A 13,749-nucleotide genomic window follows, 5' to 3' on the forward strand; every position below is an offset into this window, starting at 1 on the left:
TATTTCGCGTTCCTCGAGAAATCTTTGTTCTCTGATTTGTCTCTGTATTTTTCGAATATTGGTGCCATCTCTTAAAGGTTACTGTTTCCCAAGATGCTGTCTACTCTTTCAGTCTCTTTGTTGTCGTATTTATTCATGCTGGCGTTGCCATTTTCTTTGTTTTCAAGGGACTGTTGCCTGCTCAGTGCCTTATTATTTTTCCAGTGACTCCATCAACATTTTGCGCATTTGCGTTAAAATCCACTTTTGACAATACTAAATCAACATCTATTTGAATTAAAACTTGGCCAAGTTGCATTTTGCATCAGTCAGAGCACATAGAGAAAGATTGAATAAAATACATTATCCTGTCGTCCTGTTCAGGGCTAAACTCATAATTTTCGTCGATTTCGATAATTTGCCTAAATCAACTCCAAATTAGGCAATTTGACTTAAAAACTTGATTATGTAAATAAAATATGCGTATCCCGTGGACAAAATCTCAAAACTAATATTTATATCAAAGTTTTGGTATTTTTTTTCGAGTGAAGATCTCAAAGAATCGTTCGTTGGATTCGGAGACTTTTATCTAGAAGTTTGTCTAAATCTGATATCACTGAGGCTTAGTGATACAGTTCTACTATCAACGATATACACTGTACATGTGATCAATCTGTGGAGACATTGTTTTGTTCTGTTTGTCTATAAACCCGATATATGCCAGATTTTGGTCTAAGTTAGCAAAGCTTATTGACCTCCTTAATCTATTATCTGTGACATATTATTGCGAAAAACGCATTCAAAAAACAAAAACTTGAAATAATAAAACCGTAATCACATTCACTTCGTACACCGCAATATTATAAACTAAATTTTCTTTGTTATTTATGCTTCTTTAGTGGTAATGTGACTGTCCTCAATGGCAACTCGGTTAAAACTTAATATCACAGCTCTTCTAAATGGTACTGAGAAGGAAGGAAAATGAATTTGTTCACTGACTCTGCATTCACACTTTCTACAGAATTCCAGTCATGATAACTCTTACGACAAATGAACGTTTCCGATTAATTCTCGTTGGTGTTTTAGCAGTCTTAATTAAATTGTGTTTCCTTTTCTGTAATGATCCTGTATATAGATGGCATACTCTATCACTGATTGTGTTGATCCCAGTACTAATTCTCAATACTTGTAAAACATCACCTCATTTGCGTCTGTACTCTAAAATATGGCAATCCGAGTTGATGTAATCGGTTGGAATAGAGGTACAATGTAGGTCGAAAAGTCCTTCTACTACCTTGGTGGTTCTACGTTGTATATTTTCTAATTGCTGAATGTTCTTAAGTAGCTGTGAACTCCAAACTAGTGTAGCTCAATCACGCTTTCCATTTGTTTTTTGGCATTTCTTTTTATTCTCTTCTTTTCAACTATCAACTGTTTTTAATGACAGCGAGGAACCGGTGTCACTTAATTCATCACAATCACATACTTGGTTTTCAACCTACTTTTCCCTATCACTGTGATGTTTTCTCATCTTCTATTTGTCGTTTCCTTCCTAACAATGCTGACTTAATGACATATTAAGGGGATAACGCTGGTCTTGCTCCAATAATTCCACCCAGTTCCTCAAAATTCATGCACGTCTTTTGACCTAGTCCGCTAAACCTGCCTATATTATTAGGCTTTTTTAATTTTAATTTTTTTTTTGCCTAATATATATATATATATTAGGCAAAAAAAAAAAAGAAAAAAAAATTAAAAATTAAAAAAGCCTAATAATATAGGCAGGTTTAGCGGACGTCTTTTGACCTTGTCCGGGGTTTTCATGTTTAGATGTGTATATTCTAAACTTGCACTGTTTAGGGAATCCTCTTTCAGTCAGCTCTGCTTCCAAACTTTTGTATACTGATGTTCTTAGTGTTAATTGATGGGCCTTCTAACTTTTTCTCTAATACCTTCTTCCTATGCACTTCCGAGAATTCTTTTGGTGATCTTTCCCCCTGTAGGACATCTTGAATACAATGTAAAAGTTTGTGCCAATAACTGTTACCAAAAGTTTTACCACTTTTCCTATATCATAAACGATGAATGCACATGTACTATTTTACTTTACGGGTACTATGTGTGTATACATTTAAATGACGAAATCTACATACATGAGTACATAAGCATATACAAGCAAAGACAAACGCATTACCTCTCGGTGCTGTGGTAGGCCTACCGCGACGAATACTTCCCGACCTCGTGTGTTTTACTCACATCGCTTGAAAGATAGAAAACTTAAATTATGCGTCTACAGTAACTGGCCACCACGTGCGCTACTTTTGGGAACTGAATTTTCCCGCGTAAAATATCCCTTCGGAACATCTCGAGATATATGTTCCGAATAACAACAGAATGTCAACAAACAGCCAGCTGCAGTAACTCTTGTACAACTCTGTTTGGATAGACTGAAGGTTTGATGATTATATTGCACATCACATCGCGTGCGTTTCGTGTACTGGCGCGGACGAACACGCGCTGCTTTGGAGCGACTGTGCACGCACATGAGTTGTCGCAGACTTGCTGTTATCCAACATCGTCACGAATAAGGTCGCCGGTACACCAACTCGACTCCAGGTAATCCCGATGGATATTTTGGTCTGGTGTAAAGTCTTATGTACTGTTAAATGTGTCGGTTAGAATTTAAACACACTATTTGTCCATGATTGGCACTTTATTGGTGTCTACTGTAATAGTGTAAGAGGGGAGGTAACTCTAACACGAAAAGTGTCTAAAATCAGATAAAAAGTTATCATTCTATTTTTTTTTTACTTTTTAGCTCACCATTTGAATTTAAACCATAGAATCAATCATGTTGATTTTATACATATTGAATAAGAAATTATATATCTTACAATGCACATGTAGCTGTTTATTTATTTCGCCTTAGATTAAAATATTTAAATGTAATATTGACAAACTAATTAAGGTAGCAGGCCTATATGCAGTCAGCTGCAGGGATAAACCCATAACCAGGGTTGACTAACTGGTTCCCCTAGCGCAAAATGACCATTATCACTATATGTATGTACAATTAAAACCACTGCTATATTTGATAACTTCAAAGATGAAGGGTCTGAATTAATTTTCTGGTATTTTCTATTGACACATACATGTAATTAATAAAGAGTTTGATTTTTTTTATAGAACCATGGCTACACAAAATCAGGCTGCAGCTCAAAATAGGTTGTCCAAAGAAAAATCTCCCTACTTGTTGCAGCATGCTTCCAACCCGGTTGATTGGTGAATATAATTAATAAACATTTTCAGCCGAGACATTAATCCACATATACAAAATGATCATAATTTCATTATCTTTGAAAGTCAATTAAAAACACTAAATGTTTCTTGTATGTTACAAAATGACAGCAATTTAGATTTTGAAAAGTGTTTTTTTGAGTATCGGCCATACAACAAATTGTTGACATCTATACATCATAATACAATATACATTTGTACATGTATTGTGTAAAGTCAAAAATTAAATAGCTTAATTCAATAATTTAAATCATACCTTGGAGTTTGTTTTGTCATTTATGAATATTTACATGTTTTGTTTACTGTGAATCATTAAAGGTACCCTTGGGGCCAGGAAGCTTTTGACAAGGCTGCAGCTGAGGATAAGATGATATTTTTGTCTGTTGGCTACTCAACATGTCATTGGTGCCATGTGATGGAGCGGGAGTCATTTGAAAATAAAGAAATCGGAAAAATACTCAATGAAAATTATGTGGCTATCAAAGTAGACAGAGAGGAAAGGCCTGATGTTGACAGAGTGTATATGACATTTGTGCAGGTAAAAACATTGTATTATCTTTGAGGAGATGAGAATAGAGTATAATCTTTGTATTTATGAATGTATCACCCCTGAGTGGGTGAAGACATTGCATGACATTTATAGAGGTGAGAACATTGTATGACCTATGTGCAGGTAAGTACAATTTATGACATTTGATGAGAACATAGTATGACCTTTATAAAGGTTGGAACAATGTATGACATTTAGGAACAATGTATGACATTTATAGAGGTGAGAACAATGTATGACCTATGTGCAGGTTAGAACAATGTATGACCTTTATAGAGGTTGGAGCGATGTATGACATTTCTACTGATGAGAACATTGTATGACCTTTATAGAGCAGAGAACCTTGTATGACATTTATAGAGGTGCATGGGAACTATGTATGACCTTTATAGAGGTTGGAACCATGTATGACATTTGTACTGATGAGAACATCGTATGACCTTTATAGAGGAGATAACCTTGTATGACAATTATAGAGGTTGGAACAATGTATGACATTTGTACTGATGAGAACAACATATGACCTTTATAAAGGAGATAACCTTGTATGATATTTATAGAAGTCAAGTGGGAACAATGTATGACATTTGTGCAGATGACATCATATGACCTTAATAGAGGAGGAAACCTTGCATGACATTTTTAGAGATGGGAACAATGTATGACAATTGTTCTGAGGAGAACATTGTATGACCTTTATAGAAGTGAGAACAATGTATAATTTTTGTAGAGATGGAACAGTGCATGAGATTTGTAGAGGTGAAAACATAAATGACCTTCCTAGAAGTGAAAACAGTATGACCTTTGTGAAAAAAGTCTATGTTATTAGTACAATGTCGTGGATATGACCTTTGTAGAGGTGAGAAACAGGTGAGCACATTGCATGACGTTTGTACAGGTGGGTACATTTTATGACCTTTATGGAACTATGTATGATTACAGGCGACTAGTGGAGGTGGTGGGGGCTGGCCTATTTATAACACTATAACACCATGATGTTTGGTTACAGGTGACTAGTGGAGGTGATAGGGGCTGGCCTATTTATAACACTATAACACCATGATGTTTGATTACAGGCGACTAGTGGAGGTGGTGGGGGCTGGCCTATTTATAACACTATAACACCATGATGTTTGGTTACAGGTGACTAGTGGAGGTGATGGGGGCAGGCCTTTTTATAACACTATAGTACCATGATGTTTTGGTTACAGGCGACTAGTGGAGGTGGTGGGGGCTGGCCTTTTTATAACACTATAACACCATGATGTTTGGTTACAGGTGACTAGTGGAGGTGGTGGGGGCTGGCCTTTTTATAACACTATAACACCATGATATTTGGTTACAGGCGACTAGTGGAGGTGGTGGGGGCTGGCCTATTTATAACACTATAACACCATGATGTTTGGTTACAGGTGACTAGTGGAGGTGATAGGGGCTGGCCTTTTTATAACACTATAACACCATGATGTTTGGTTACAGGCGACTAGTGGAGGTGGTGGGGGCTGGCCTATTTATAACACTATAACACCATGATGTTTGGTTACAGGCAACTAGTGGAGGTGATGGCGGCTGGCCTATTTATAACACTATAACACCATGTTATTTGGTTACAGGAGACTAGTGGAGGTGGTAGGGGCTGGCCTATTTATAACACTATAACACCATGATGTTTGGTTACAGGTGACTAGTGGAGGTGGTGGGGGCTGGCCTATTTATAACACTATAACACCATGATGTTTGGTTACAGGTGACTAGTGGAGGTGATGGGGGCTGGCCTATTTATAACACTATAACACCATGTTATTTGGTTACAGGAGACTAGTGGAGGTGATAGGGGCTGGCCTATTTATAACACTATAACACCATGATGTTTGGTTACAGGTGACTAGTGGAGGTGATAGGGGCTGGCCTATTTATAACACTATAAGACCATGATGTTTGATTACAGGCGACTAGTGGAGGTGATAGGGGCTGGCCTATTTATAACACTATAACACCATGATGTTTGGTTACAGGCGACTAGTGGAGGTGATAGGGGCTGGCCTATTTATAACACCATAGCACCATGTTATTTGGTTACAGGCGACTAGTGGAGGTGGTGGGGGCTGGCCTTTTTATAACACTATAACACCATGATGTTTGGTTACAGGAGACTAGTGGAGGTGGTGGGGGCTGGCCTATTTATAACACTATAACACCATGATGTTTGGTTACAGGCGACTAGTGGAGGTGATAGGGGCTGGCCTATTTATAACACTATAACACCAAGTTATTTGATTACAGGCGACTAGTGGAGGTGGTGGGGGCTGGCCTATGAGTGTATGGATGACACCAGATAGAAGTCCTGTTGTAGGTGGCACATACTTCCCTCCTGATGATCGATATTATGGCCGTCCTGGATTCAAAACTATCCTGCTTCATATTGCACAGCTAGTGAGTCATAAAAAATTTAAAGTGTTCTGCTTGATAATCCAAAGTCATGATTCATGAGCATGCTACTTCTGATTTTGTAATGCAAAACTAGTTTAGTACCACAATAGTTCAAATTTTAAAATGAGCTTCTTCATTTTGAATGATTTGGTCTGAAACCTGTTGAATCATACAATGTCATGCACTTGATTTCTATAACTTTCATTCTTTTTAAGTATTTCACAGATGTTTTGCTGATTGAGTCATGAAATATTTTAATGTATTGCCAAATATTTGATAGCAGATTATTTTCTGCAAATTTATGGAAATAAAATTGTTCTAGTGGAAGGACAAGCGACAGGATGTATTAGACCAAGGGAATGCCATACTAGAGGCTCTGTCTAAGGCAAAAACTGGTGAGAAGGCTGGCACCGTTGTCCCTGGAGTTGAGGCCATACAAACCTGCTTCAGTATGCTCGATAAGTCTTATGATGGTGAACGTGGAGGATTTGGAAAAGAAGCTCCAAAATTTCCACAGCCAGGTACTAATACAAAAACTATTGTCTTGAGTTACAGTCACTTGGACTTGTATTCCATCTTTGTATATTACAGGATTACCTCCCTTGAGAAGATATCAGTTGTCATTATTTTGTGAGTGAAATTCATTTGTATTATTTTCTGTGAAAAAAAATATGACATTTCACTTCCAAACAAGTGATAAACAATCATTATATTTAAAGGGCTGATACCTCTGTGGTATGCAAAATGGAATATTGGGATCAGTATTAAGCAAATAATTATAAAGTTGCTGCATACACATATCTATCAAATATATGTTTCATGAAGATAACTGTTATGTACTGTGATTTTTCTCATTTACAGTGAACTTGAATTTTATGCTGCGTTACTATGCCAACAATGCAGCGACAGAGGAGGGAAAGAGAGCCCTGGAGCAGTCCCTCTTTACTTTGACTTGTATGGCAAAGGGAGGCATTTATGATCATATATCACAGGTCAGTCTATAGGGTTAAATCCATTCTCACTAAATATGCTGACTTCCAATTGCAAGTTCTGCATTGACTTTGATATAACACACATTACTGTTTTGTCTTCAGAGTCCTTATTTATAAAAAGAATTTAAATTGTAGATGTACAATAAAATAACATTGATTATGATTATGGTACTTACTTAATCTTTACAGGAAATGTTATTTTCACATGGACTTTGATACAAATTGTATACAGCCTTTCTTCATTGCATAGGGTTTCCACAGATATTCCACAGACAAATTCTGGCATGTGCCTCACTTTGAAAAGATGTTGTACGACCAAGGTCAACTGCTAGTCTGTTACAGTGAGGCTTATCAGGTACAGTTTCCATTTATATGCAGCTCAGTAGTGCATGCAAGTTCTGTTGAGTTTATATATAACAGCAGTGAGTTCAGTTAGTATCTTTTATATACATATGGTAATACAATGTATATTAATTATCTACATCAATTTAGGTCACCTGGCCCTAATTTCTAGAAACAAATGTACAGACTCCAGTCAAAACTTGAGTTTTTCTCCATTTGTATCTTGTGTGATTAAAATTGACTTAAGTCAGTTTTTGACTAAAGTTTGTTTCGAGAAATCGGGGGAAATAGAGTCAACAACATCAAATCTTTGATAAGGATAGTTGTTTGACACAACTGGCCCTGCTGACTTCAGGGGCTTGAACTTACAACCCTCTGATGACAAGGTGGACATGGTCACTCCACCAAACAATCTTTCCACAGGTATCCATAGGAACCACCATGTAGTCATGTTAGGTACATAACTTTAAAATTCTGTACCGTAATTTCTTTCAGATAACCAAAGAGGAAAAATATGCTGAGGTAGCTAGGAACATCATAAAGTATGTAACGAGAGACCTACAGAGCCCGGTAGGTGTGTCAAGTGAAGGAAGAGAGTATATAGCCATTAAATGGGGTCATATAGTGTTATCCGTGTTCTGCCTTGCCCCTTCCCATCATGTCCTGCTTTTTCCTGTCCTATCCTGTCATGTCCTTCCTGTCTTTTTGTGCTATATATATGGAGGTGGGGCACATAAATAATTAGTCTAGCAGAACAATTGTTTATTTGTTTGCGTCACATTTGTAACTGATGTGTTTTCTAAGCAAATCCCTTTATTTATCAAGATGCTTGAAATATCCTGTAAGAATTTTTTTGACAAAAAAGTCAGGACTTAGGAATGTACTGGTATTAAAAGTGTAATCATGCCATCTACATGTATATATACTACTCCCCTGTTTTGTTGTTGGAGAATGAATATGAGATGTACTGAGGTAGATATACAAGACATTTAAAAATGTTTTGTTTATCAGGCGGGAGGGTTCTATAGTGCTGAGGATGCGGACTCCCTACCAACACATGAAGCCACAGCTAAAAAGGAAGGGGCATTCTGTGTGTGGACCCAATCAGAGGTTGACAGTCTACTGGGGGAGGAGGTTGAAGGTCACCCAGGGGTGACCGTAGCCATGGTGTTCTCTCACCATTTTGGGGTGAAACCTGAAGGAAATGTTGATCCATTTCAGGTAGGAAGGTCACAACCTTATCTGCTGTGTATGTACATTAAGATTATCACCAGGGGCCATAGTGACCTACTGATTTAGGTGTACATCATTTTACTCTATGTATTATAGGCAGTCACCATTGTGTTGTGTACGTCTGTGATTTTCTCTTGGAAACTCCAAGAGAGATCTAACAGATAAAATACCAGTTTTTACCTTACTCAGACTCCATGTTCTTTGTCTGCTCTATAATTGGTTTTCACTCAACAAAAGCTCACTAGTACAATGGGTGGAAATATTTGGTAATCTAACATAATCAGAGCTTGATGGATAATTTAGGATATGCACAATAATTATAAAGTGACCAATCAGAATGTGTTTTATTTTAAGATTCCTCATTATAAGCTCACCTATCAGAATAATAGAACATGTACAATTGTGTATCTTAGTATCCTTAAAACGAACTGATCAATCATAATATTGTTTGCATTTTATTATCTGTAATCTGCCCAATCAGAATGTGTTTATAATGATCTGTTATCTGACCAATCAGAATGTGTTTTATATTTTAGGATCCTCATGATGAGCTGACCAATCAGAATGTCCTGATTGTCAGAGAATCAGTAGCCGATACTGCTGAGAAGTTTGGATTGACAGAAGATCTGACCCTAGCTACCCTCAACAAGGGGAGGAACCTTCTCTATGCAGCCAGACAAAGTCGACCTCGACCTCATCTTGATAACAAAATGGTGGCTGCATGGAATGGTAGGAAATGAAATGAAAAGTGTATCTCACAAATCCATTACAATGTTTCACAAAAGATAACATACACACATATCATACAAAGGGTTTTCTATAAATTGCCATGGTTAAAAGAACAAACTAGGGAATATCAGGATTCAAATAAACAAATTAAGTTGGCAATTGATCCTTCTGATACCTTTTGTATAAAAGTTTTTTTTTTTTCCAACCTTGTGGAAACAAGATTGAACTTAAACAGTTTTACAGAAAAAACATGTATATATATAGTGTCATAACTTGTAATACCAAAATTCAAAATTTTGTAATGTAATTTGTACTCATATCTAGGTATGATGATATCTGGACTTGCCAAGGCCAGTCAAGCTCTGGGGGAAGAAAGATACGCCCAGCAGGCTGAACGCGCAGCAGATTTCTTACGACAGAACATGTACAGGTCAGATGTGTTGTTACGGACCAGTTACTGTGGCCAGGAGGGAGAGGTACAGCCTGGGTAGGTTAAAGTGTATTATGTAACTGGGGAGGAGAATGTATTGCTCATCTGCTCTGACACTTTGTAGCTAAAAATAAATTGTCTCAAGGTTTAAAGCTATGACCTTTAGCAAAGTTCAAGGTCTTTCATTTGCATGAACTTTGTTGACTTAACCCCAGTATGCAACACAATATCAGTTCCCTGGTTATCGTAGTTATTGAGAAAACAGACATCTTCCCTAGTCCATCACACCAGCTTGCTAAAAGTTAATTATAATGTCACTTAGACTATATCTATTGATAAGAATCTGTATAAAGCTTTAATATTTCAGCTGGCTTGATCACTGTGGTCTAGATTGGAAAAAATTACTCCATTGAACAAATTTATAAAAGCACCCCTCTACCAAAGTCTGTTATCGACCAAGTATCATGGGTTTTTTTAAGGTATTTGAACGACACTGCACCATAAAAATGAAATAAATTTTTTTCCCCAAAACTGATTAACGATAAACCTGTTTATCTTTCAGGCCTATTGACATTGAAGGATTTGCTTTTTCTCTTTCAGACCTATTGACATTGAAGGATTTGCTTTATCGTTAGCCTATTGACATTAAAGGATTTGCTTTATTGTTCTTTCATTGAAGGATTTGCTTTATCTGACCTATTGACATTGAAGGATTTGCTTTATCGTTCAGACCTATTGACATTGAAGGATTTGCATCGTTCAGGCCTTTTGACATTAAAGGATTTGCTTTATTGTTCAGGCCTATTGACATTGAAGGATTTGCTTTTATCTTTCAGGCCTATTGACATTGAAGGATTTGCTTTATCGTTCAGGCCTATATTGACATTGAAAGATTTGCTTTCTCTTTCAGGCCTATTGACATTGAAGGATTTGCAGACGACTATGCCCTAGTCATAAAGGCCTTACTGGATCTGTACGAGACAAACTTTAATACCAGGTGGCTAGAATGGGCAGAAGAACTTCAGGAGAAGCAGAACTCTTTATTCTGGGACAAAGAAGATGGAGCTTACTACAACAGTTGTCAGACAGACAAGTCTATTGTTCTACGGCTGAAGGATGGTGAGTCTACATCATTATCATTGTCAGTTCATCAAGGCTGGATTCCTTGTTCTGGTCCAGATTGACAGATGCTGCAATGGCAAAGTGGTTAGAGTGTCACAACATTCTTCCATTAGCTATTTACCTTCAAGATGCAAATTTGAAAGCCTTGATGATTTTTTCAAGGAACTCAGGCTTTCCTCTTCTTCCAAAACGTGGTCCATAACTTGAATGTGATTACATATTTTTTACATTTTCTATACCATTACGGTATCTAAACTTTTGAAAATTGCTAAGCAGTACAAATGAAAATATTTTCATTCCATTTGGAAAATGAATGTGTCTTCTGGTCCCCCAAAAATTGTTTAGCAAGTTGGATATCAGTTACTGTACATTGACTGAAAATTTGATGTAGGATGTCTACTAACCATTGATGTTTTACATGTCAATGTTAATGTAACAGATCAAGATGGAGCAGAACCTTGCTCTAACTCTGTCGCTGTTAGCAACTTACTGCGTCTGTCCAACATACTTCAACGGACAGACTACAACAATATGGCCTCAAAGATCTTCAAATTGTTCCACCAGAGACTCACAAAGATACCTGTAGCTATCCCTGAAATGACGTCTGGATTATTCTGGACCTCTGGTGCTACTAAACAGGTAGAATGTCATGAAATCTCAATACTAAACACAAAATTTAAATCATAGTAAACTTTTAACTCAAGATGATAGAGAGAAGTTAAACTTCAAATAACTGGTAAACCAATCCAGGTAATCTTGTTAGGTGTACTTAAAATTAAATGCTTGGTTATGAAAAATGCTTTTGATTAAACAGGTTTTTAGCAAGGTCCAATTGTGCATTTTTCATTGAAAATAAATTTAAATGATTACAAAATACTCTTAAAACACAAAAGTAACTTTTTTTCTGGTGTTTCCACAAATATTTACAGACTACATTATGAGGATGTGCTATTATTAAACAGATTGTGTTGGTCGGTGAACCATCCTCTCCGGACATGGCCGCCCTCATCCGTTGTGTGAACTCTCACTTCCTCCCTAATAAGGTTGTGCTGATGGTCCCTACCCAGGGCGACAGCTTCCTGTCCAGTCGCTGTCAGTTTGTCCACAGTTTACCACAGATAGAAGGAAAGGCTACAGCCTATGTGTGTGAAAATTACACCTGCTCTTTACCTGTTACAAATGTGGACTCGCTACACACGATTCTCAACACCAAGTCAAAGTTATGACATTGTTTCAATGAAGATGAAAAGTGATTATCTTACATATATCTCTGGATATTTTACTTAGCTAGTGGGTATATGGTCAGGTCATAGAGAAGGATATCTTGAACCATGTTGATATTTTAGTAACTGATGGCTACTTCATAAATTTTAGGCCTTGTTACAGGACATATTGTAGTTAAAGTTGTGTAAATTCTAGACTACTATATATCTGAGCAACCACCTTCTTCATAGTTCATGTAGATACATGGACCAAGTTAACATTATAATGATATTACAAATTACATTCTTGTAGTACCAGTAAAAGCAATGAAGCACTTTTAATACAAGATATTTTTACAGAATTGAATCATTTTTATTTTGTATGTTTGTTTATGAACTATTTCAGAGAGTATGAGACATGCATTTACTAGAATAAATGCCGAGGTTTTATTTATATATACGTGTATACATATAGTAGTTATATCACTATTGCATTGGTCAAATACTCTAAAGACTAATGCTATCAAGGGTTCGTTGTTAAGACAAACTCATTGTTTTATACATTGATGCTATAGTTATAAACCAACATTTATATTCATGTTGTTAGCCACTAGCCACAAAGGGCCTGATAATTAACTTAATAAGTCTTCCATTTTATATATTTGGTGTGGTATACGTCTCTTTAGATTCAGAAAAAGATAAAGACAAGAGGCCCTTTACTTTAGTAACAGGCGTCCGACAACCATTGTTTTCCCTTAACGATTATTTTCCAGCTGATCCTAAGGACCAGTTGACCCTAAAATTTACTGGTCCTTACAAAGTTACAATTCATCCTTGTAGTTTATATACTAGCAAAGTAATAGTTTTATTTACAAAAATATCCACATATCTTCTAGTATCGTGCGCTCTCAACAAAGTTGGCTGAAAAATAGAATATTATTAATGATAATTACTAAAATTTGTTTTGTTCAGTTTGATCTGCAGTCTTTCTACAATGCTATTGCTATATTTATTATGTATATATTTAGTACTTTATATGTACCAAAAAGTTGCCGGTCAGGTCAAGAATTGTCTGCCTTACTATAATGTTGCCAGTCACAGGGAGATGGACAGAGTTAATTTCGAACGCTGCCGACAAACTTGGCACCTGATGAAATGTACATGAAATATCTTATTGTACAATTTTAACATTGTATGCTTGAAACGAAATAAAAACAATTTTGTTTGAATTGTGTGTGCTTCCTTCTGATTTGTGGTGGATACTAAATAAACACCCCTTATACAGACGAGATCATTTCCTCTATTTGCTATACAGCTGGGGCAGTTGAATTCTTGATGTTTAAGAACTTGTTTTTTATGACTGACCACCATGAAATTAATAAGTTTGTGTTTGGTTTTCAGTTTTAGCATTGATCCTATTAACTGCCAGGGTCATTTAAGAAT

At 36.5% G+C, this 13,749-nt stretch overlaps 1 protein-coding gene across 1 annotated transcript; it reads left to right on the plus strand.

The window, feature by feature from the left end:
* Positions 1-1,707: 1,707 nt before the first annotated feature.
* On the plus strand, positions 1,708-13,535 carry LOC138323069 (spermatogenesis-associated protein 20-like). The gene is made up of 14 exons (XM_069267406.1): positions 1,708-2,595; positions 3,166-3,261; positions 3,595-3,814; positions 6,110-6,259; positions 6,579-6,777; positions 7,118-7,248; positions 7,499-7,603; positions 8,086-8,160; positions 8,602-8,811; positions 9,360-9,552; positions 9,877-10,039; positions 10,893-11,101; positions 11,544-11,743; positions 12,067-13,535. The coding sequence occupies exons 1-14, from the start codon at positions 2,438-2,440 to the stop codon at positions 12,328-12,330; spliced, it is 2,373 nt and encodes a 790-aa protein (XP_069123507.1). The 5' UTR covers positions 1,708-2,437; the 3' UTR covers positions 12,331-13,535.
* The last annotated feature ends 214 nt before the right edge of the window (positions 13,536-13,749 follow it).

Source organism: Argopecten irradians, chromosome 5, assembly GCF_041381155.1.
Source record: "Argopecten irradians isolate NY chromosome 5, Ai_NY, whole genome shotgun sequence".
In the NCBI taxonomy this organism is placed as follows: Eukaryota; Metazoa; Mollusca; class Bivalvia; order Pectinida; family Pectinidae; genus Argopecten; species Argopecten irradians.